Raw genomic sequence first — 25,275 nt, 5'->3', positions numbered from 1 at the left:
AATAGCCTCTGAGGACCCTTAGATATGACCTTCCGAAATATCAAAACAACACCTCCCTTAGAAAATGAAATCTGCTTTAAACTTGCAATTCTTTTACATGTAATCAGCATAGGCTTCATTTATCTTTTACAACAACCTATTAGTTTTAGCCTTCAACTAATACAATTCCTAGTTTTACCTTTCATGTTAAAGTTATAATGATGAATTACTTGGATCACTTTGAAGAGATCCCTTTGTCAAATTTTGATTATTTTTTTAACTAATTTGCAATTCCCAAACATTTAAAAATGCCTACCGTTGCCAAGTTTTACTAATTATAGTTATAACAGTATATTTCCCTCTTTAAAAAGTAACTCCAGATGTGATCTAAAACATGACACAGTGTTTTTCTAAATGTTTATGCCACTAAATTTGAAAAATCAAATTATTAGGTGGTGGTGTTACAAAACTGGGCGTGAGATATGGTATTGTCCTTGGTATCACATAGGCAGGTATAAGCACATCACATCACATCACATAGGACAGCACCCACTGCGTGTTGCCCAAAAAGAAAACAAGGGACCCAAACTAGGACACAGAATACCCTCAAGGGCCTTTCAATACCCCTGAGCCCCAGGCCACCAAATAATGCTCAGAGACCTTTTAACTCCAGTAATCAAACCAACTATTCTATCTCCCATTCTCTACTAGAATAACTTACTTTTTATGATTCTGAAAAATATATTTCAATTTTTTTTCAGAAAGTCCTTGAGGCAGTGTATAATTTCATTTTCGAATGTCTCAGGACATAATGCAGTGTCATCAGTGAACTTGATCATAGGAAATCGTTTATGACACCCCCCCAACCGGAAAAAACTAAATTGTTTATATCGGGTGCGTGTGTCATTCATGACATGGCACCACTTAGACCTTACCCAAAGTAATGTTTTGAAACTAAAGGAAGGGGGAGGGACGAGATTGCATTTTCCTTGGAATCTGTGTCCACGAGGGCAAAACTACACTGGAAAGCTAGACCGTCTTGCCCTAATTGCACTGGAAAACTAGATCCGAAAACTGCGCCAAAGCTGCCCAGTTCTCCGAAAAGCAGGACCTAGCGGGGCGCCTCTCTTGGTTGGGAGAAAACCTGAAGTGAGTGGCATTTTAAGTCGGAATTTCATACATTTAAATTAATTATGCCGTTTAATTATACCATTTAAACTCCCTCCCGGGGGAAGGGATTTCTTGTGCTTTGGTCCTGTTACCCTTGAATCCAACGCACATTCCCACTGCTTAAAAACGATCACAGGAAAAGTTCCATTGGCTTTCAACACTTCTAAAGCAGTTTATATTTGCAAGCTAAGCTTTGACCGCAGAGACTACAAATCCCACTGGTCCGCCTTTAAGACTCGAGCGGCCAGTCCCAGCCGGTGTTCCAGTGCGGGGCTGGTGATGCTTTGGCGCGCAGGTTGGTCCAGAACGAGGCCGGGCAGGGCCGGGCACGCCGCCCTGGTCCCGCCCCTCCGGGTTTTGCTTCCGGGGCACCCGGGGCGGCCACGTCATCCACGGGCTCCTCTCGCCACTCGGGCAGTGGCTGGTGGGAGTCAAGATGGCGGCGGCAGCCAGTATTCGAGAGCGACAAACAGGTACCATTCCTTCCTCCGTGCTGTTCGGCACCGGCTCGGGAAACATAACACGCTCGTTCCTCCGCTGGTCGCCTTCGGTGCGGAGGGTGCAGCTCGGAGGCGGTGTTCCGGGAACTGAATTCTGTGCCCGAAGTGGAGCGAGCTCTTAGCGGGCTGCTGCTCTGCGAGAGCTTGACAACTGATTGAGCCTCCGTCGGGGTCCCTGGAGCTTGGGGGCGGGGCGGCTCTTGCTGGCGTTCTGCGCTGAGCATCTTCCTGCGGGGCCTGGGAGAGATCTGCACCCCTGGCCGCCGCCTCCCCCCGTCCATCCCTCGGGGTGCCTGCACTAACGATTTCCCCTTCTCCTGGCTGGAGTGGAAGGGAATCCGAGCCGGATCCAGGAGCCGCTTTTCCAGCCCCCTTTTAAAGGACCAGTGTTCTGTAAACTCAATTAGTTTCACCTTCGACAGAGCGAATTGACATTTATTTCCCTTTCATCAGGCCCACGCCTATCGATAGATAGTCCCTGATATGGGGCACTGATACTTTTTACTCCCACGTCTTTTCTGTCTTGCTTTTTACCTACCCTATTCACCTTTACTGACAATTGGGCTTCTATCCATTTGCTGCAAACCAGTGGTTGATACCTATGAGCTGCTATTTTTCAGAAGATTCTCGTAACTGTCTTTGCATATTGATCTGAATAGGAAAGTGCGTTGGTTATTAAGAGTTCATAGAATTTGCAGAAAGGGATTTTTGGCTGTGCTGACTTATTTCCTTTGGAATTCAAGGAAAATGACGTAAAACTTGTCACAGTACATACTGATTTGTGCTCGGCTTTTCCAGGAGATTATTTCATAAAAGCTATCAGATGAAGTCAGGCATAATTAGCTTTAATATGTGCAATTCCAAGTAAGATTGGGAATATCTGCCATTAGCCTTACCTGTGTAAGCAGTTAGACACAATTACCATTTATCTTTACTGCATGGTTCTGACAGTTTAAATGACATTGAGTGGATCCATGGTTCTAGGAACACAAAATGAGCTACTGAAAAATGAAATTTGCATGGTAGTAATTTTACATGCAATTTTAAATGATTAAAATATAGCAAAATTTCTATCTGCTGAAATAAACGTTATGATAGCAAGATTTTACATCATGGCTAGAGAACTTTGACATTATTAATCCTTTTATAGCTTGTTGAATAGTCCTTTAAGGGACTGAGAGATGATACAAAGGTTAAGGCTCTTGCCTTGCTGGGGGCTGATCCTGTTGATCTCCAGTACCGAATCTGGTTCCCCAGAACATTGCTGGGAACAGAACTATCACTTCTTCCACAGACACTGCTTTAAGTAATTTTTCAAAATGTATATTTATATCCATTTTAAAGATAAGGGACGTAGCATATAGAGAGGTTAATTTAACACTCCTTTTTATTTTACTTTGCCTACTTGAAAAAAATCTTTACTTAATTCTTAAAGATCAGTTCTGTCATCTTTGTGAAAGTTCACTGGGTTACTTGCCTTTCTTCTTTTAAACAGACAGAATCTACATTCCCATTGTCCATTCTGCACATCTTTCCATTGCAGGTTCTTGTTCAACTCCTGTACTTTTCAACATTGAAGAGTCAACTTCTTTTTCTCATGCAATACTCTCATCCTTCTTCTTGGTTTTAGATACTAAACATATGCTAGTTTCTATCTATAAGTTTCTTATCTGTAACCTGCAATTTTCTGAATTCTGTCTACCCTATGTCAATTAATGGCAACTCAATCTGTAACTACTTGAGTAACTACTCAAGTCAGAAATTTAGTTTTTCTTCTTCTTAGTATTTCCCACATTAGATGTGTTAGTAATTTTTTTTTTGGGGGGGGCACATCCAGTGACACTCCGGGGTTACTTCTGGCTATGTGCTCAGAAATTGCTCCTGGCTTAGGGGATCATATGGGACACAGGGATTCTTGGGTCGGCTGTGTACAAGGCAAATGCTCTACTGCTGGCGCATTGCTCCGCTCCATCCCTAGATGTGTTAGCAATCTTTATCTCTTCTACTCTGAAAATATATTCAGGATCTGACCATTTTTATTTCTATATACCAGGTTCATTCTACTATGAATTTCTTAATAGCTACCTATTTGGTTATTAAGAAATATGCCTTTATATCCCTGTTGCCCTTCATTTTTTCTTCACATTATCCAAAGTGATAGTGTCATAATATTTCTTCAAAAGTTTCCAGTATCATTCCATTTCACTCCTGTACTTAGCCTTCTGACCTTATTCTCTATTACTTGCCCTGTTCTGACCATATCAGAATGCTTGTTTCCTTGTGAAATATTCTTTCTGAGTTATCTTCAGGGACATCTGACCTCCTTTAGTTCTTTATAAAATCTTCTCAGTGGGCTTTTCCTGATGACTTGATTTAAAACTTCTCTTTAACTTACTTTTATCCTTGGTTTCATATATTATACCATGTGTTATATGCTGTTGTCTTTCTCTTCCAAAGATAATGAAAGCTACTTAGATGAGAGATACTTAATAAGTCACTCGCACACTGCCAAGAGCAGTCTGACAAATGGTACATACTAGCAAAACCTTTCTGGAAGGGGTATGGATAAGCAAGGAAAACTAGTTTGTCACCTCTTTTAGAAGCTATGATTTAGGGCCAGAAAATAGATAGCTCAATATGTTTTGCCTCCAGGAGGCTGCCCCTAAGCCACTGAGAATAACCTCTGACCACCACTGAGTTTGCACCAGAGCAATACAACACAATACAAAATAGCCCCACACCCTTAACATTTGTCAAGGGGATTTAACTTAGGCTTCAATTGATCAGACATCAACCATCCAATCCCAAACCCTAGATCCCAACCTTAGAACTGGCCCAGTTTCCTGCACCAGCATCAGGAATCAAACTCCCCCCACGGAAAGCCCCTAATGCTACTCTGGAATCACCTTGCTTCAGGGTAGGTTCATATGACACCCTGATGATGAGGAAGCAGCTACAACTTGATCTAAGGGCAGGTTGTTTTACCCCACCACCTAACAGTGAGATGTAATGAGAAAATGCTCCATGACACCCCGTCTTTGTCCTAGGATCTATGCAAAAACCAAGTTCTCCAATTACAGAAGACTGACTACAACAACCACGACTGAGTAGAACTTTTTCCTGGGACCGCAAGAAAGATCTTGAGGTTGGCCAACAGGCCTGGATCCTGTAGTCAGTCTTATAACAGTTTACTTCATGAGACACCCTGTATCTCTAGGCCAAGGGAATCTCCGTTCTAATTTCCTAACATTTACTGCGCCTATACAAAAAAAAAAAAGCTTGCCACATCTGGCACCCCCCCTTTTTTTTTCAAGGGCTACTCCTGGCTCTGTGCTCAGAAATTGCTCCTGGCAGGCACGGGGAGACGGGGACGGGGACGGACGGACCATAAGGGATGCCGGGATTCAAACCACTGTCTGTCCTGCTGCGTACAAGGCAAATGCCCTACTGCTGTGCTATCTCTCCAGCCCCATGGCCCCCTGTTGTCTTAATATAAATTAATGAGTCCTAGTGTTGGTGTGGGGATGGTGAGGCCTTTCTGGGCTCGACCCGGCTCCCACAGCCCCTATAGTCTGGCAGGTCTGAAGGTTGCAGGGTGAGGGCAGAGAGATTCACAAAACAGTCAGATGAAGTTCCAGGAGTCAGCCAACTTTATTTCACAGTCCCTACCGCTAGGCACACTTCCTCACATGACCTCTCTACTAAGCCTTTTCCTAGCAGCTACTTCTCTACTCCTGGCTTTCTCGGCCTCTGTTCTCTTTCAGCTGCTTTTTTCAGGCTTCCTAACTGGCTTCTAGGCTGACTAACTCCCTTTGGTGATGCTCAATTGCTAATGCTGAATCTGATGCTGAATCTCTGATGATCATGCCTCTTATACACTTCTCTCTCTAACTCTCCTTATTCTCTTTCTCTCCCCTATGCAGACTCCTCTACCCGCCCATTCCAAGTGTGGGTAGTTCTGATCATTCAGGTGGGATAAATAAGAAGTTGGCGGAGGGGATACCCACAGCCCCCTTTTTTAAATTTTTATTTACATCTTCTAGATGAGGCTCCCGCCCTTTTCATAGAACCTTTGAACGTGAATCATTTTGTTCTGCCTTATATTTCTATGTGTTCCTACAAATTGAGCAAAGAAAAAAGTGGATGCAACCCAAGGCCAAAGTGGTCTCAGGTGCATTGAGTGGGGTAAAAAATGGTCAGAACTAAATACCCAAGCCAAAGTTAACAACAGTAGAATCAAGAGACCCAAACTATAGAAAGCTAAACACAAAATGGACCCATTAAACTAAGACTGAGGGGTAAGGGTGGAGTTATGGGATGCATGGTGGGAACTATGGTGGAGGGAGGTTAACACTGGTGGTGGAAATGGCCCTAATTCACTGTCACTATATGCCTGAAATACAACCGTGAAAAAAAATTTTTTAAATAGCCCTAAAACAATGATTTAAGCCTTCAGAGAGCTATTCTGACAAAGGTAAAATTATGTTCATACTTACTCGTTTAACACAGAGCCTATACTATTTCAAAATCCTTAGAGATAGTGAAGTTTCCTGAGAATCTGGGTCCTAGAAATTCCATTGATGCTGGTCTTTTTCAATTAACTAATTGAAAATTCTGGAAAATTCTTTACACTTGGGGCTCACTTGCAGCTCAGACTATAGTTCTTAGTTGTCCTGTGCCATAAATATGAATAACAATTCTTCAATACAAGTTTTTCTCTACTTTGGGTTCTGGTCGCCAGAACTGTGATTTTTATATTGCCCAGATATAAAAAGTTTGCTAAATTTGAGTGGGAGATTTAATTATGGAGCATCCCTCTTTGCTGCCTAATTTATTTCAAGTATGTACATATCAAAGTAGGTCTTACACTTATTTTTACATTTCTTACATAATTTAAAATCTCTGAAGTAGTATAAATTATCTGCTTAATTTGTCTACTTAATGGCATTGTGTATTACTGTCTGGATATTAAATACTAACATTGTACCAAAAACTCATGTCTGAATGTAGACACTCCAGTATAAAAGTATGGACCTGAAGTACTGTCCTAGTCTTAAGTAAATCACAAATAACCATTTATAGTTTTTCCTAATGAATAGGTGAAGATGATATAAGTTGATGTCCAGGTGTTTGGACTTCAAAATTATTGTTTATGTTATCTAATAATAGCCTAGCCCAAAACCTCTTAATTACAAACTAAGTACATTTTAGAATTTCCAATTGTTTAAAAAGCATCTTGAATTTTACTTCGGGTCCTGAACTTCACATGTACTGAGATTTTTATTTTCCTTTGATGATATTTATATGCAGTAATGTATGACCAGTTGAGCAAGAAAACCCACAATATCAGGATAGGGATATGGCTAAGAGGTAGCCACATTCAGTTCCCAGCACTACATGCTTCCTCCAAGCACACTGAGATTGACCCTGGTAGTGACAAACCTGGAGTAGTTCCTACGCAAAGCCTGATGTGGCCTAAAATAAAACAGAACAAAACTGCTCCACAAATGTTATATATGTAGATTATAGTGTGTGGTTTTAGACCGTTTTTTCTTAGCAGGAGTTCCTTGCTGTCCAGCATATCTGTGGAAAGTGTTTTTCATGCATTTTATTATTAATAACTTTTTAATGTATGTTAATGGATATAATTATGATAGTCATAAAATTGCTCTAAGAGAGCTAAAAAATGGACTTCTTTCTGTACTAAACAGATCATTTTTATTTTTAGAAAATTGATCTATATTACAACCAGAAAATAGGCAATGGCACCAGCTTTCTTTTTTAAATTAATACATTTTTAATTGAATCGTGGTGAGATACACGGTTACCAAGTTGTTCATGATTGAGTTACAGTCATACAAGTTTCCAGTACCTGTTCCTTCACCAGTGCACGTTTTCTATTATGAAATCTCCCCAGTTTCTCTTCATCACCACCCCAGCCTGCCTCTGCTTGCCTCTGTGACAGACATTTTTTCTCCCTCCGTTCTCCCCCTTTATTCTCCCCCCAAGACACTATAGCTTTCAATATTGTTACTGAAGGGATATCATACATATCACTTCTTTTCAGCACCCAGTTCTTGTCTAAATAGTTAATGTCACTGTCATTCCTTCTCTGCCCTAACTGCACTCCCACCCCCTCTGTGACAAGCTTCCTACCATGGACTAGTGCTCCTGGCTCTTATCTTTATTGTCTTTGGATATTATTAACATACTATCTTTTTAATATATGTTCCACAAATGAGTTTTTTCATTCTATGTCAAACCCTCTCCTGATTCATTTCACTCAGCATGATAGTCTATATCAGTGATGGCTAACCTTTTTGAGCCCGAGTGCCCAAACTGTCGCACAAAACCAAAGAATTTCTCAAAGTGCCAGCACGTCAATTAAACCTTAATAACAAGATTTTAGTATCTAAAAACTATAAATTTTATAAATGTATTAATTGTGGACCTCCCCGCGTGCCAACTGCAAGGCCTTCGCGTGCCACAGCTGGTACGTGTGCCATAGGTTCTCCATCGCGGGTCTGTATCCATCCATGTATAAGCAAATTTCATGACTTCATTTTTTCTAATAGCTTTGTAGCATTCTATAGTGTCTTTCTCCTCATCTCTTCTTGGGAATTTGGGTTATTTACAGATTTGGCTATTGTGTATAGTACTACAATGAACATAGGGGTGAAGATGCCTTTTCTGCAGCTCCAACTTTCTTTTGAAGCTGTTATAAGTTAGTGACTGACAGATTTTTTGTAACTATATGAACTGTAGTGGGGGATCGTCAGGGATATGCATAATAAATCTTTCTGAACATTTCATGGTATTATCAAGTGGTATGTCTGTTGTATTTTTCAAAATTTCCCAAATGTAATCATTATCTGTTGGTGGAATGGCATACAGAGCCTGACCATATTTATACTTATCTGATCATTTGATCAGTCAGTTTAATAGATTGATTTATGCATCTTGTTTGAGTTAGTTTGTAATGAGTGTATGTGCGTGCGTGTGCACTTAAAAACTGATCAGTCATAGTAATAATTGGTGACTCTTGATTTTCAGTGGCTTTGAAGCGTATGCTGAATTTCAATGTCCCTCATGTTAAAAACAGCACTGGAGAACCAGTATGGAAGGTAAGATACTTGATTTTAATAGAAATAGTTTTCTTTCTTTGTTGTTGTTGTTGTTGTTGTTGTTGTTGTTGTTTGGGCTACACCAGGCAGCGCTCAGGGGTTACTCCTGGCTCTGTGATCAGAAATCCCACCTGGCAGGCTCAGGGGACTATATGGAATGCTGGGAATTGAACCCGGGTCCATCCTGGGTTGGCCGCGTGCAAGGCAGAAGCCCTACCACTGTTGTATCTCTCCGCTCCTCCCTTTTATTAGTAATATCTTTATTTAAGCACTGTAATTACAAACATGTTTGTAGTTGGGTTTCAGTTTTAAAAATGAAAACCCCCTTCACCTTCCCACCACCAATGCCTCCCATCTCCCTCCTCCCCCACCCCTTGCATGTATTCTACTGTATGTAGTAGGCATACTACTTCTCTCACTCACTACCATTGTCATGATAGTTGTTTGTGTAGTTATTTCTCTAACTGCACTCACCGCTCTTTGTGGTAAAGTTTTCTTTTCCTCAGTCATTATTGATGTTATTTGAAAGGAACTTCTTGTTAATATTGAGCAATATATTTTGATATTAATACATGAGTATTTTATTTAACATCTTATTATGAATATTTTGTTTTGAGGGGACTACATCTGGTGGTGCTCAGGGCCTACTTCAAACTCTATTCAGGGATCACCCTTGGCAGTAAAGGGGGAGGGCTTGTATCATATTCATTCTGTACCAGCAAAATACCTCTTATATTTTGCCTTATCTCTAAAAATGATTTTTAGAGAACTGTTATAATTTCCCTCAACCAGTGTCAGCTGGTCAGCCTTTAAAACAAGTGCTTTAATCCCTATCTTATCTCCCCATTCCCTAATGAATCATTTTTAATAAGCATTCATGGAGTATGACAGGCAATAGCATTATTTGTTTAGAACATCTAATTGACCGCTTGGTTGAAGCATCACCAAGAGACCATTGGTTAATGTTTGGCTCCTTGGTTTTGTTGCTTTCTGGGGGTGAGTGGGTGGGCGGTAGGTATACCCAGCAGTGCTCAACGGTTACTCCTGGTTGTGCTTGGGGAATCATCAGGTATGCCAGGAATTGAACCTGTGTTGACTATATGCAAGCTCCCCAGCCATTGTACTATTACTCTGGCCCCTTATTTCTTACTATGCCCAAAAAATGCAAAGTCCAGAATTTGCATCGTTCAAGCTTGCTCAAAGTTTAGGCTCTGGAGCACTAGTCCACCATCAGGTCCTTTTTACTATTTGTTTTTTGGACCACACTGAGCAATACATAGGTCCTGTTCAGAGTTTCTTCTGGTGATGCTCTAGGAACCATGCAAAACTGTATTTGAAACTGGGCCAGATTTTGTATGCCAGTCTTTTGCTCCAGTCCTTTGAATCATCTCCCAAGACCATTTAAAACAGCCCATGAGTGAGTGATCAGTGAACCAAAATTATTTTAAAATCTTAAAAACTCATTATTTAATCAGCAACCAATAATCTTCATAAGCCAATGTATCTTTATTTGAGAAATGCTTGACAATCTTTAATAATTCTCATTCAGAACTCTACATTTTAAATTTCATGTTCTATTCAGAGATTACTCTAAAGATTTAATGCGTCTTAAACTTACTATAGTAAATTTTAGGATCACTTAATACTTCTTTCTTGCTAAGAATTAAGAACAAGCCATCTTCATTAAAAATGTTTTGAAAAAACTTATGAGTCCTAAGTATTACTCTTCAGGTTAACTGTAAAGTCGTTGACATCTTTTGTAATGAACTTATCATTTAAATTTAGTATAGCTTCTAATGTCTCTGTTAACAGGATGTCAGTGCCCAGTTTGTGGGCATCTTTCATTGCCCGTTGTATAAACTTGTTTACATTTTTTAAGGTTCTATATTGAGCTTTTGCTTTATTTTGGTTTGGTTTGGTTTTAGCGCCATACCCAGTGACACTCAGGTTACTTTCAGCTCTGCACTCAGAAATTAACTCCTGGCATTACTTGCAGACCTTATGGAATGTCGGCTATTGAACCCAGTTGGGCTACATGCAGAGCAAGAGCCTTATCTGCATACTGTACTATCTCCCCAGCCCCTACATTTGAATTAAATAACTTGAGAATTTCTTTTTTGTATTTTTGTTTTTTTGGGTTTTGTTTGTTTGTTTTTTGCTTTTTGGACCACACCTGGTGACACTCAGGTATTACTCCTGGCTATGTACTTAGAAATTGCTCCTGGCTTGGGGGACCATTTGGTATGCCGGGGGATCCAACTGCAGTCCATCCTGGGCTAGCGCCGACAAGACCAGATGCCTTACCACTTGTGAGACCACTCTGGCCCCCTTTTTTGTTTTTGTTTGATTTGTTTGTTTGAGGGACACACCCAGCACTGCTCAGGGGTTATACCTAGCTCTGCACTTAGGAATTACTCCTGGCAGACTTGGAAAACAATCTGGGATACCAGAGATTAAACTCTGGTTGGTCCATAAAAGGCAAGTACCCTACCCACTATACTGGCTCAGCTCCCACTTAAGAATTTCTTGGCAACATATTGGTGTTAAAATTTTTTATTCTCATCTTTATGTGTCACAAGACAAGCAATATGGGTGTTTTGAGGGCTTCAGCATGCAACTTATAACTAGAACAGAAAGATATTTACTGTAATTTAAGGTTTGGTTTGGTTTGGTTTTGTGTTTGGACCAAATCCAGCAGTGGGCATACAGGTGTTACTCCTAGCTATGCGATCAGAAATCACTGCTGGCAGGCTGGGGGACCAAATGGGATGTCGAGGATCAAACCTGAGATGGCTACATTAAGGCAAATGCCCTACCCACTGGGCTGTCATTCAGATCCCAAAGACAGCATGTTTTATCTACTCTTAAAAAAGAAATTTCTGGGGCCGGAGAGATGGCACTAGAAGTAAGGTGTCTGCCTTGCAAGCGCTAGCCTAGGACGGACCGCAGTTCGATCCCCCAGTGTCCCACCTGGTCCCCCCCAAACCAGGGGCAATTTCTGAGTGCATAGCCAGGAGTAACCAACCCCTGAGCGTCAAACAGGTGTGCCCCCCTCCAAAAAAAAAAAAAGAAAGAAAGAAATTTCTGGGGTCAGAGAGATAACACAGTGGTAGGGCATTTGCCTTGCATTTGACCGACATGGACAGACAAGGGTTCAAGCCACAGTATCCCATATGGTCCCCCAAGCCTGCCAGGGGCAACCCCTGAGCACTGCCAGGTGTGGTCCAAAAAACCAAAAAGAAAGGGGAAAAAAAGAAATTTCTTACCCCATAAAGCATTACTGAGATATTAAGATTGGCTGTAGATTTGTGCAGCCATGTGCCCTATCTGCTTTACTATCTCTGTAGCCCCAGCTTTTTTAAATCTTTCTTTTTTATGGTCTTTGGGTCACACCCAGTGATGCTCAGGGGTTACTTCTGACACTTAGAAATCGCTCTTGGCTCGGGAGACTATATGGGATGCCAGGGATCAAACCCAGGTCCATCCTGGGCAGCCATGTGCAAGGCAAATGCCCTGCTGCTGTGCTATCGCTCCTGCTCCCCCAGTCCCAGTTTTTAATACTTTAGTATGTGAGGAAATATACCTGGCTGAATACTTTATTATGAGCCTTTTTTTTTTTTTTTGGTTTTTTATTGGGGGGAGTCACACCCAGCAGCACTCAGGGGTTACTCCTGGCTCTATGCTCAGAAGTCACTCCTGGCAGGCTCGGGACCATATGGGTGCTGGGATTCGAACCGATGACCTCCTGCATGAAAGGCAAACGCCTTACCTCCATGCTATCTCTCTGGCCCCTATTGTGTGCTTTTTAAGGGGTGTGTGTGTGTGTGTGTGTGTGTGTGAGATTGTGTGTATGTTTGTTTTTTTTGTTTGTTTTGCCAAACCTGGTGATACTCTGGCTACTCTTGGCTCTGCGCTCAGAAATTGCTCCTGGCAGGCACGGGGACCATATGAGATGCCAGGTATTGAACCCACATCCATCTTGGGTTAGCGTGTGCAAAGCAAATGCCCTACTGCTGTGCTACCACTCTGGCCCCAGGACTTGACATTTTAATTCAATATAAAGCTAAACTGCTTAAATCACTATTCTTTATAGTCATGGAACTTGTATTAGAACTAGTTTTGAAAGAATAAGATTAACTTTTTTGAGGTGATATATTGTAAACTGTGCAGGGAATTATATGTGAATTTTGTACATATTCTAAGTTTCTATTATAACTTAAGATGAAGATTTTATATTTATGTTTTTTGTTTTGTTTAATTTGTGGGAGTAACTACACCTGGTCTTTCTCAAGGCTCACTCCTGGCAATATTGAGGGGACAATATGTGGTACTGGGAAGGGAAACCAGGTCAGCCACCTCAAGGTATAGTATCTTTACCATTCAGTGTAAATATAATGGGTCAGAGAAATAACACAGTGATTAGGTTATTAACCTTTGTGCCACTGACCCAGATTTGATGTCCATTACCACAGATGGGCCCTTGAACATTGCCAGCAGTAAGCCCTGAGCATTGCTTGATATGGCTCCAAAAACTATTTTTAGTCTATTTTGTAAGAAGGTGTTTATATAGCTATTAGTTTAGTCTAATAATTATTTTAAGAATTAATTACTGGGGGTAGAGAGATAACATGGAGGTAAGGCGTTTGCGTTGCATGTAGAAGATAAGTGGTTCCAATCCTGTCATCCCATATGGTCCCCTGAGCCTGCCAGGAGCGATTTCTGAACATAGAGCCAGGAGTAACCCCTGAGCGCTGCCGGTGTGACCCAAAAACCAAAAAAAAAAAAAAAAAAAAGAATCAATTACTACATGAATGAATATTTTGATAATGATGGAAATATTAAGTTGAGGTAAGGATAGGAATTGAGGGGCCGGAGAGGTAGCACAGCAGCGTTTGCCTTGCAAGCAGCTGGCCCAGGACCTAAGGTGGTTGGTTCGAATCCGGCGTCCCATATGGTCCCCCGTGCCTGCCAGAGCTATTTCTGAGCAAATAGCCAGGAGTAACCCCTGAGCACTGCTGGGTGTGGCCCAAAATCAAAAAAAAAAAAAAAAAATTGGGGGCCGGTGAGATAGCATGGAGGTAAGGTGTTTGCCTTTCATGCAGGAGGTCATCGGTTCGAATCCCGGCGTCCCATATGGTCCCCCGTACCAGGAGCAATTTCTGAGCGTGGAGACAGGAATAACCCCTGAGCACTGCCGGATGTGACCCAAAAACCACAACACACACAAAAAAAAAAATAGGATAGGAATCAGTATCATGATTAAATAAAATATACTTCAAAAATTATACAGCTATTGATTATTATTTTAATTTTTTGTCTATTGCTAGGTACTTATATATGATAGATTTGGCCAAGATATCATCTCTCCTCTCCTGTCTGTGAAAGAACTGAGAGATATGGGAATTACTTTGCATCTGTGAGTTTATTTCTAATAATGGCATTTGTTTCTGAAAAACATTTTAATATTTTTATTGAGATAACTTTGGGTTATAAGAATGTAAGTATTTGTAAAGTTGGGTTACAAGATGTAACGATCACTAGTGTGCCTATATAGAGTCATTGAGCCCTTCTAGCTCCCCGCCTTCCTTGTTAATCTCACTTCCCTGTCTGTATAGAACATTATCTTTCTCTGCCTTTATTCTTTCTATTATTTTTTAACATCAGGGTCATACCAAGTGATACTTGACTAGTAATGTTAGTCTGACAGATCAGTGGTTGGGCCTCACACTGGGTCTGGGCATGTGGAGTTTGGATCATCAGTTGTTGCTACAGGGGCTGTATGCAGTTGAGGATGAAACCCAGGTTGGCGCATCCTAGGCATGTGCTCTACCACTATAAATCATAGTGCTCCACCACTGTACACACACACACACACATATACACAATCTTTACTTACACCATCTTTATCTACTCTTCAGTCCAAGGCCCATCATTGTACACTTACGTGCACGCACGCGCGCGCACACACACACACACACACACACACAATCTTTACTCATCATCTGTTTTGGGGCAATTAGGTTGTTTTCTCAATCTTGAGCTATAGTAAGTGACACTGTAATGAACTTAGATGTGAGTATATATTTTCAACTTTTTGTTTTTGTGATATTGGATAGATTTCTAGGGATTCTTTTTTTTTTCTTTCAGTTTTTGGGCCACACCTGGTGATGCTCAGAAATCACTTCTGTCTTGGAGGACTAGATGGGACACCGGGGATCCCCCCGAGGTCCGTCCTGGGTCAGCCGCGTGCAAAGCAAACATGCTATCACTTTAGCCCTGGGATTATTTTTATTTTAAGTATTTTTGGAGATTTCCATTATTGTTCTACATACACACCAAAGCATTTTACATTTCTACCAGCACTTGTTTTCTGGCTGTTTTTTAATATTCTCACTTTAATTAGGTAATTATCTCATTGTCATTTTGATTTGCATTTCTCTGAGAATGAGTAATGATGTAAGGATTTAGTAATGTACCTATTTATACATCTTATATTTTCTTTGGGAAAGTGTTTTAGTAGTTCTCCCTATTTTTTGAAATGGTTGGGTTTTGTTTTGTTTTGTTTTGTTTGTTTCTTTGACGCTCAGGGTTACTCCTGTCTATGTACTCAGAAATCGCCCCTGGCTTGGGGGGACCATATTGGACACCAGGGGATTGAACCAAGGTCCGTCCTAGTGCTTGCAAGGCAGATGCCTTACCTCTAACGCCACCTCTACAGTTTCTTGAAATGGCTGTTTTTGTCAAATTTTGTGTTCTTGGGACCAGAGTGATAGTACAGTGGGTTGGGCATTTGCCTTACATGTGTCAAACCTGGGCTCAGTCCCCTATATTAAGGTTAAGAGACCCTATATGATCCCTTAAATATCAGGAGTAATTCCTTGAGTGCAGAGCCAGGAGTAACTCCTCAGTATGACTGGATGTGGCCCAAACACATAAATTAATAGCCTTATTTACATTCCTTATATAACCATAGTGATTAGGCCTTTCTTTGTCAGATGCATGATTTTGAGTGTTTTTTTCATATTCAGCAGAAAGGTTTTTTATTCTGCTGTTAGCTTTTTTTTTTTTTTGGTTTTGGTTTTTGGGTCACACCCGGCGGTGCTCAGGGGTTACTCCTGGCTGTCTGCTCAGAAATAGCTCCTGGCAGGCACGGGGGACCATATGGGACACCAGGATTCGAACCAACCACCTTTGGTCCTGGATCGGCTGCTTGCAAGGCAAACGCCGCTGTGCTATCTCTCCGGGCCCTGCTGTTAGCTTTTCACAATGGAGAAACTTTTTTGTTTGCTAGAATCCCACTTTGTTTTTGTTTCCCTTGTTAACTGAATTAAATTTATTGAAGATACAACAAACCAGTTATCATTGACTATTTTGCCTATGTTATTGTCAATGTGTGATATGGCTTTGGATCAAATACTTAAGTCCTAAATCAGAATATTTTAGTTAATATTTTAGTTATGGGTACAAAATCTTACTTTAATCTTTTGCATATGTCTCTGATTTTTCCATTGTTCGTTGAAGAGACTTGTCTCCATTTTATGCTTTTATTTGGCTTGTTTGTCATAATTCATATGTCTGAGAACTTATTTCTGAACTTTTAATTCTATTTCATTGGTTAGAGTTCTTTTAGTTCAATGTCTAATTAGCTGTTTAATATGATGTTGAGGGTCTGATGCTTTCATTCTTTTTTCTCAGAATTGCTTTCACTAGTTGTAGTTACATATAGATCTTAGTGATGTTTGTTGAATGTCCTTAGAAAGTACCATTGGAATTTTGATGGGGCTACATTGAAATTGTACAATGCTTTAAGTAGCATGGTCATTTTGACAGTGTTAATTTTTCCATCCAAGAACATGGAACATTTTTCCTTTTATTTATATATGTTTGTTTCTTGGACCACTCTAGTGAAGCTCAGAGGTTACTCCTAGTTCTGTACTAAGGAATTACTCTTGGTAAGGGAGACCATATGGGACATACAGACTACCCACTGTATTAGCTCCCCAGTCCCAATATTTTATTGTTTGGTTTTGGACCACAACTGGCTATGCTCAGGGGTAACCCTGGCTCTGCACTCAAGAATTAATCCTGGTGGCGCTTGGGGGACCATATTGGATCCCAGGATCAAACCCCACTCAGCCGCATACAAGGCAAGCACTCTACCCACTGTACTGTCTCTTCAGTCCCAGTTTTATGATTAAATTTTGTACAACTTTCTCTGAAATATTTCTTTTTCTGTTTTAATGGGCCATACTTTTCTCTCATTCTCTCTCATCTCATTCTATTTTTTTGTTTTGGTCCACACTCAGCAGTGCTTATGGGTTACTCCTGGCTTTGCAATCAGGAATCACTACTGGCAGTCTCAGGGGACCTTAGAGGATGCTAGGAATGAACCCAGGTACAATGCAAGTATTCTACCCACTGTACACTCTTTCTCTTTCTTTCGTACCTTATCTCATTCTATTTATATGGAAAATGGTGATAAAATTTGTTTTGAATGTGCTTTTGTTCCCATCTAAGGAGAATATTGGTAAAAGACATAATTGACCATAAGAGGTATTAGAAATTACAGTGATTGGAATAGAAGAAATATAGACTGATATTAGTATTTTATTAATTAGTTAATACTGCTACATAAGGAAACTGGGTTAGCTAACCGATTAATTACAGCAGAAGCATAACTGAGAGGTTTGCACTATAGACCTTACTGTAAGATGCCAACCAGCTGTTAACCCAAAACAAAGGTGTTCCCCCATCTTACCATGAATGCCATGGACATCTGTTCCTGACTGGCTTGGTTTATTAATCCTTTTTCACTACCCTGCTTCTTCAGACCCATCTGCAAGGGATTAGATATACTGGTGTGTGGGGTGATTTCACAAAGTGTGTGGATTTTATTTTACATGCGACTAAGAAAAAGTGAACTTTGTGTTGTTTTCTTTAGACTTTTGCACTCTGATCGAGATCCTATTCCAGATGTTCCTGCAGTGTACTTTGTAATGCCAACAGAAGAAAATATTGATAGAATGTGCCAGGTATTTTGAGTTCTTATTTCCCTGGTGAATATAGAAACTTTTTCTAGAAAAATGTTGCTTGGTATAATGAATCAGAATGCTTAATTTCCCATTTTGATTTTTGAGACAATTTTTTATTTCTAAATAATCTGAAAATTTACATTTTTTTTTAGCTATGAAGAAACAGATTAGAACTGTGTTGAATCTGGTATTACAAAACAGAAAACTTGAGCTTTAGAAGTCTGATTATAGGCAACCAGAGAGATAATACATGAATTAAGCACTTGCCTTTCAGGTGACCAACCTTAGCTTAATCCCCTGCACTGTATATGATCTCTAAGCACTGTCAGGAATAGTCTCCTCAATTCCAAACCTACACTTCATCACCCCTGATCAAAATAGAATTTTAGGGTCTGGGGAGTTAGCTCAGCTGGTAGAGCACATACCTTAATGTACAAGATCTTAAGTTCTATCTCTACTTCTTACCCTCTTCAAGCACCACTTGGGAATAACCCCTTAGTTTCATTGGCGTGGCCATAGGATATGCCCAAATATAGGTATTTTGAATTGTTATAAGAAAGTAGAATTTTATTACTAAGATAATAGGAAGTTTGGAATTAGGAGGTTCAAGTTAAGTACAATATCTCTGTAAGATGATCAAAGGCTCCGACTCCTCCTTCCTTTCTAATTTATCTTTTAGTCGTTTTTCACTGTCATGTTTTTTGTTTCAAGAATGCAAGGTGACATCAGCAGGCATAAGCTTCACAATGATGTTAAGATAAGCAGAATTAGGAAATGCATCAATCTGGGTGTTTGTTTTCATTGATCAGGAAAATTGTCTTCTCCAAAATTTGCATAAGGCTTGTTTTTTGTCACACTTAAGTAGGCTTAGCTGCAAGAATGATTATAGAAATTATTATTTAGAAAGACCAGGAATGCAGCTTGATCATAGAGCACTAACTAACCTTACATGTGTGAGGCCTTGGGTTTGTCCCTGGCACTACCAAAAGAGGATAGAATTTGTTGTTTAAATGATACGATATTTGTATTCCTTTATTGATATAGAAGGGGTTATCCTTTATACAATTCTGTAAAACTGAATTTTTCATTGCATTTATAGGATCTTCGAAATCAACTCTATGAATCATACTATTTAAATTTTATTTCTGCTATCTCAAGAAGTAAACTGGAAGATATTGCCAATGCAGCATTAGCTGCTAGTGCAGTAACACAAGTAGCCAAGGTAAGAGATTTTGGTTGACTGCTGATATTTTGCTCATTTAAATTTTTGAGTTACTCTGAAATCTGTTGCTGTATAATGTTGTTTAACTTCCAGAAGATCACAACAACCAAAGTAATACTTAATCTGTAGAATAAGTTCTGCTAATTGAAATGATCTTTAACTTAAATCTAACCAAAGGAACCTATTAGTGAATTTGAAAAATAAAACTACAAAGCTGCAGTTGTGCATTATTCTGTAATCTACATAAACTTTATACCTTAATTCAGAAATAGTTTGGCAGTTAGATTATCATGAATTGTCAAAATAGGTTGTTTTATCTGTAATCATCTTATTATTTCTGTATTTTTCCTTCTCCAGAGAAAATTCAGAGACTGTTGTTGCTGTTACAGGATATAAGAAAATTACAATAGGCTAACAATTTCATGTTGTAGTGACTTTTGGGCCAGGCTTAGGTTATTTATAAATAAATCTTAAACACATTCATGATTATAGCCTTGTGCTTTTTTGTTTTTTGTTTTATGTTTTTGGGCCACACCCAGCATTGCTCAGGGTTTAATTTACTCCTGGCTCTGCGCTCAGAAGTCTCTTCTAGGGGCCGGGCGGTGGCGCTCGAGGTAAGGTGCCTGCCTTACCTGCGCTAGCCTAGGAGACGGACCGCGGTTCGATCCCCCGGCGTCCCATATGGTCCCCCAAGCCAGGAGCGACTTCTGAGCGCATAGTCAGGAGTAACCCCTGAGTGTCACCGGGTGTGGCCCAAAAACCAAAAAAAAAAAAAAAAAAAAAAAAAAAAGAAGTCTCTTCTAGCAGGTTCTGTGGAGCATATGGGATGCCTGGGATCAAATCCGGGTCTGTCCCAGGTCTTCTGCGTGCAACGTAAACACCTTACCACTGTGCTATCACTCAGGCCCCAGCCTTGTGCTTCTTGACATAAAAATTTTAGGGACTGAAAAATATACAACTATAAATTTTTTATTCCTTTTTTCTACACTATGATTTTTTTTTAATCCTTCTACCTGCTGTACTGTTGCTCTGGCCTCAAGTTTTTCTTTTTTAGATTTTGATGGTCCATTATTGCTTATGATTAGTTTTTGCCTCTTAGTTTTTCCAAAATCTATTGATTTTTCACAAAATAATCGGACTGGTGAGCAAGGAGGGTTCTGGGTCAATCCCTGTCATAATGTCTCCCCTGCCCTCTTTTCCCTACTACCTCCATACCTCTGGTGGTCCCTGAGTACTGCTGAGCAAAAGTCACACCACAGCCCTGAATCCAGATGCCTGACCCTAGTTTTCTACTGCAGTATGTCAGGTACCATTAGGGACAACCCTAGAAAAATTAGTAACATGAAAGATTTTCAGTTTAATTAATATAGTTCAAGTCGGTTTTTCTTCTAAATTATTACAATTTTTTAATTTGGGGCTATACTCAGTAATGCTCAGGGGTTACTCCTGGCTCTGCACTCCTGGCAGTGCTCAGAGGCCATGTGGGATGCCAGGAATCAAGCCCAGGTTAGTTGCCTGTCAGCTAAATGCCTTACCTACTATATTTGTTTTGCCTTAGTTTTTCTCCTAAATTATTCTAAAGAACAAGTATAATTTTCCTCCACTCTATTTTTAGAATTCCAAGGTGGGAATGTTAACAGTGACTTCTTCGGAATATGTAGTTTTTGTTAATATAAAAATTGAGACTGTTTTATCTTCAGAATTTGTAGGCATTCCTATCCCAAGGAGGGTGCATACTCACTGTGCTCAGGACTTACTCCTGGCTCTGTGTTCAGTAGTCACTCTTGCTGGATCTCAAAGACCATATGGGATGCAAAGAATTAAGCCAGGTTTAGACTTTTGCCAGGAAGGCACCTTTTCTGTTATACTGTCTTGAAGGCCCCCATAGATTTTCTTTATCTTATTAGATTTTGCATTTTGAAAACAGTACTCTCTTCTTTGATGTTTATGTTTAGTGATTTTTATTGGTGGGTGGGGAGTTGGGTCACACCCGGTGGTGCTCAGGGGTTACTCCTGGCTTTGCACTCAGAAATTGCTCTGGGCAGGCTCAGGGGACCATATGGGATGCCAGGAATCGAACCTGGGTCCATCTGGGGTTGGCTGCATGCAAGGTAAATGCCCTACCACTGTGCTATCTCTCTAGCCCCCTTAAAGACTTTTTTTTATAGATCTTTATACAACTCCTCATGAGGCAGTTGGTGGCCAATTATTACTTCTTATTAGTAGGCAGTCTACTATGGGGATTATTTTTATTAAATATAAATTTTCCACTTTTCTTTATAGTAAAATTAACTTGCTTTCCATATGGTAATATATAATTAATTTATAAAACTTTTCTTTGTTTCTAGGTTTTTGATCAGTATCTCAATTTTATTACTTTGGAAGATGATATGTTTATATTATGTAATCAAAATAAGGAGCTTGTTTCATACCGTGGTATGTAAAAACAAGAGTAATATAATTTGTTGTAAACCAAATTAAGAAAAAATAAGAAAAAAATGAACATGTTCATTGCACTGCAAAAAAAACAACTTATGTATACGACAGTAGAGATGTTTGGGTCTTGTCCTGAGAGGGAAAAATAGCTTTTTTTAATTTTTTTTATTTTATCTGGTATCTAAAAATCAGAACCTTTACTTTTTTTTGTTATGTCAAGTAAGTCAGATTAATCAAACTAAATTTTATTGGAAAGGTTTTGAAGAGAAAGTAATTTTTAAATTTAAATCAGTTTTATATAGCATATTTTCTGGCGTATAAGACAACCCCCTGCTTTTCCTTTTAATGTAGGATTTGGGCTATATTTGCCATAGAAGAATGCCTCTCTTTTAACATACACCAAATGAAAATTAAAAAACATAAGAGAAAAAGAGTAGAGCCCCAAAGGTTAACAGTATATGTTTACTAAAGCTAGACCTTGGAGTGCCAACAATCATTTTACATTTGTCATTTGTAGTGAGTGAGTGACTGTGATTTTTTAATTGTGATCTACATTGAGAGCAGGGAGAGGGGGCTTCTCCAAGAGCAGCTGGCTGGGGTGCAGTGATTAATAGGACAGCTAGAGGGAGACAGAGTCCCATAAAAGCTGAACACAGAAACTAAGCACTGGAAAGCTTCTCTGTGTGCCCTGAAAGATAAATTAGGACAAGCAGAGGAGTGGACTGAGTGATGACTGCCTGGCAGCTGGATGGGATGCATTGGTAAGAGGGTGCCGGACCACTTGTCCCTGAAGCTGGAGTAAGTTTCAGCATGTCATCTACAAGTGTATAAGACGACCCTGACTTTTAAAAATTTTTCCATGGGCTAAAAAGTCGTCTTATACACTGGAAAATACAGTATATTAGTAACTCAGTCAGCAGACTTAGTTTTTTCTAATTTAAAATTTAGTTTGAGGAGCTGGAGAGATTGTATAATTTTTATTTTGATTTGGGGTCCACACTCAGCAATGCTCAGTGGTTACTCCTGATTTTGCACTTAGGGATCATTCCTGTAGTGTGCAAGGAACTATATGAGATGCCAGGGATTAAACTTAGCTATGTACAAGGTAAATGCCCTACTACTGTACTATTTCTATTTCTGTAGCCCCCAAGACAGTATATTTTTTATTTTATTTTTAGTGAAGCAAGATAATTTTTTTGAATAAAACTTACTTAGAAAGACTTAAAGGGAGAAAGACTTAAAGGGAGGGAAAGAGGAATTATATACATGTTGAAGAGAGGGACTTTTTCAAAGTGGACAAAGCTAGCAGAAAAGTGAGATACATTTATTTAAGGGAGAACAGTGGCTAGATGGTTTTCAGGAGTTTTTATACAATTCTTCATTTTTCTAAGATTTTTCTGGTCTAGGAAACTTACACTGTTGATGGTCGTTTCTTTTTTTTTTTTTTTTTTTTGGTTTTTGGGCCACACCCGGTGACGCTCAGGGGTTACTCCTGGCTATCCGCTCAGAAGTCGCTCCTGGCTTGGGGGACCATATGGGACGCCGGGGGAGGTCCATCCTAGGCTAGTGCAGGCAAGGCAGGCACCTTACCTCTTGCGCCACCGCCCGGCCCCTGATGGTTGTTTCTTAATCTTATTTTCTACAGTGTTGATGGTCTTTCATAATTTCTTAGACTCTAGCTTTTTTTTTTCTTTTTTTGATTGATAAATTTTTGAACTGAATCACCATGAGATACAAAGTTGTTCATTATTGAGTTTTAGTAATGTTTCAACATTAATCTCTTCACCAGTAATACAATTTTTTGTTTGTTTGTTTTTGGGCCACACCCAGTGACGCTCAGGGGTTTCTCCTGGCAACGTGCTCAGAAATCGCTGCTGGCTTGGAGACCATATGGGATGCTGGGGGATTGAATCGTGGTCCATCCTTGGTTAGCGTGTGCAAGGCAAACATCCTACCGCTTGTGCCACCGCTCTGGTTCCCAGTAATATATTTTTTAACGAATACTTTTTCACATAAAAGTTTAAAGAAGGGAAGACTAACAGTGTGTCTAAAGTAGTAGGGCAGATGCTTGCATGTTCAAGGTTAGAATTCCATCCCACATTGTATGGTCCCCAAAGTTTTGCAAGTTATTTTGCTTGTGGTCCCTGAACACTATTGGAAACCTCCTCTACCATCAGAAGAAGGGTTTATTTTTAATTGGAAATTGGGTGATGCCCTTATAGTGTCTGGTTGTTATTCCTGGCTCTTGTTCAAGGAGTTAACGCTGGCAATACTGGGGGATCTATGTTGCTGAAAATCAGGTACCTACCCTGGGTCAGGTATATGCAAACAAACACTTTACACCTTGTGCTGTGCATCAGATCCCTGTCAAAGAAAGTTTAGGCAAAACAAATTATTACTTAATGTGTATGTATGATTGGGTAGTGATTAAGAGTTGAGTATTTTAAGAATTTAGTAGAGATGGTACAAATTTCAATAAAATATTTTTCTCCCTCACATATGTCATTTCAGCCATTAATAGACCAGATATCACAGACACAGAAATGGATACTGTTATGGACACTATCGTTGATAGCCTCTTCTGCTTTTTTGTTACACTAGGTAAGTTTTCAAATTTTTTTATTTCAACTAATTTTAAAGGATGTATGTTCCTTTCATTTTTGTAGACTCTTCAAGTTCTCTCTTCAGTTGGCATGAAATATGTATCTGTATAAAAATACCCTATCATTTTAATAATTGATGTTGTTTAGAGTGAATTACTGTGTAGCATACTTAATTATGCTAAGGCCTTAATATCTTAATATGAATATCTTTGGTCTAGTTAATCAATTAGACAAAAGCAATTTTTGTATTTATTGTAAATAAACAGCAATGAAGGGAAAGTGGAGCAGGAAAAGACAAAAGTAAAAACAAAACTCCGTATCTGTTGTAAATAATGCTGCAGTGAACATGTGTATACATACCTTTCCTAGCTAGTATTTTTATTTTCTCCAGTTAAGTACCCTAAAATGAAACCACTAGATCATATTAGTAGTTTTATATATTTTAAGGATCCTTCATACTGTTTTCCATGGTTGCTACAATTTACATTCTCGCCAACAGTCCCTGAAGCTCCCTTTCTCCACTTTCTCACCAATGCTTAATACTGTCTTATTAATAACTGTTCCCAGAGTTGTGAGGAGAAAGTTTCTATGTATCTTCTATCCATATTTATCTCAAATGGCTTGGTTTAGGTTATATGATTTTTTCCATGTATTTGGGGTGCTAATCCTTTATCAGATACATTATTTACAAATATTTCCTCATTAATTAGTTTGCCTTCATTTTGTGAAGAAACTTTAAGTAGCAGTACTCTGGCCACCCAGAGTGATGCTCAGCTGCAGTACAGCCTTGACAGTGTGCTACCAGGCCCATTGTTTCAACGTTCCACTACGGTCACACTTTATAGACTCAGAGCACCTCGAAGCACTGCAAATTGAACTCCCAGTAACCTCTCACGTGCTTGGCAGGTGCTTCATCATATGGGCTGTCTCTCCAGTTTTGTGTAGAACTTTTAGTTTTATGTAGTTCCACTTGATTTTGCTTTAGTTTTCATTGCTTTTGGGGTTAAATGCAAAAAAAAAATCACGGGGGTCAGGGAGATCATTCAAAGAGCTGTAGTGAATGCTTTTCATACTGTAGCCCTGAGTTCATTCTTCAGCACCACTTGGTCCTCAAGTACTAAGGTTACAGTAGCCCCAACCATGCAGAGTATGGCCCAAAACAAACGTTCTTACTAAGACTGCTAACAAGGAGCTTTTGATTATATGCTC

General features: G+C 39.6%; 1 protein-coding gene across 1 annotated transcript in view; it reads left to right on the top strand.

Annotated features, from left to right (window-relative positions):
• Positions 1-1,576: 1,576 nt before the first annotated feature.
• The window catches only part of SCFD1 (sec1 family domain containing 1), a 93,945-nt gene continuing 70,246 nt past the window's right edge, over positions 1,577-25,275 (top strand). Inside the window, exons 1-7 of the mRNA XM_049766662.1 lie at positions 1,577-1,622; positions 8,703-8,773; positions 14,101-14,189; positions 17,715-17,805; positions 18,905-19,027; positions 21,376-21,463; positions 23,975-24,064. Coding sequence (XP_049622619.1) covers positions 1,586-1,622; positions 8,703-8,773; positions 14,101-14,189; positions 17,715-17,805; positions 18,905-19,027; positions 21,376-21,463; positions 23,975-24,064 — 589 coding nt within the window. The 5' untranslated portion in view covers positions 1,577-1,585. The remainder of the gene's footprint in view (positions 1,623-8,702; positions 8,774-14,100; positions 14,190-17,714; positions 17,806-18,904; positions 19,028-21,375; positions 21,464-23,974; positions 24,065-25,275) is intronic.

The sequence above is a fragment of the Suncus etruscus genome, chromosome 2 (assembly GCF_024139225.1).
Source record: "Suncus etruscus isolate mSunEtr1 chromosome 2, mSunEtr1.pri.cur, whole genome shotgun sequence".
Classification (NCBI taxonomy): Eukaryota; Metazoa; Chordata; class Mammalia; order Eulipotyphla; family Soricidae; genus Suncus; species Suncus etruscus.
The sequence above is the reverse complement of the archived record's forward strand: the minus strand, read 5'-3'. Positions and strand labels throughout refer to the sequence as shown.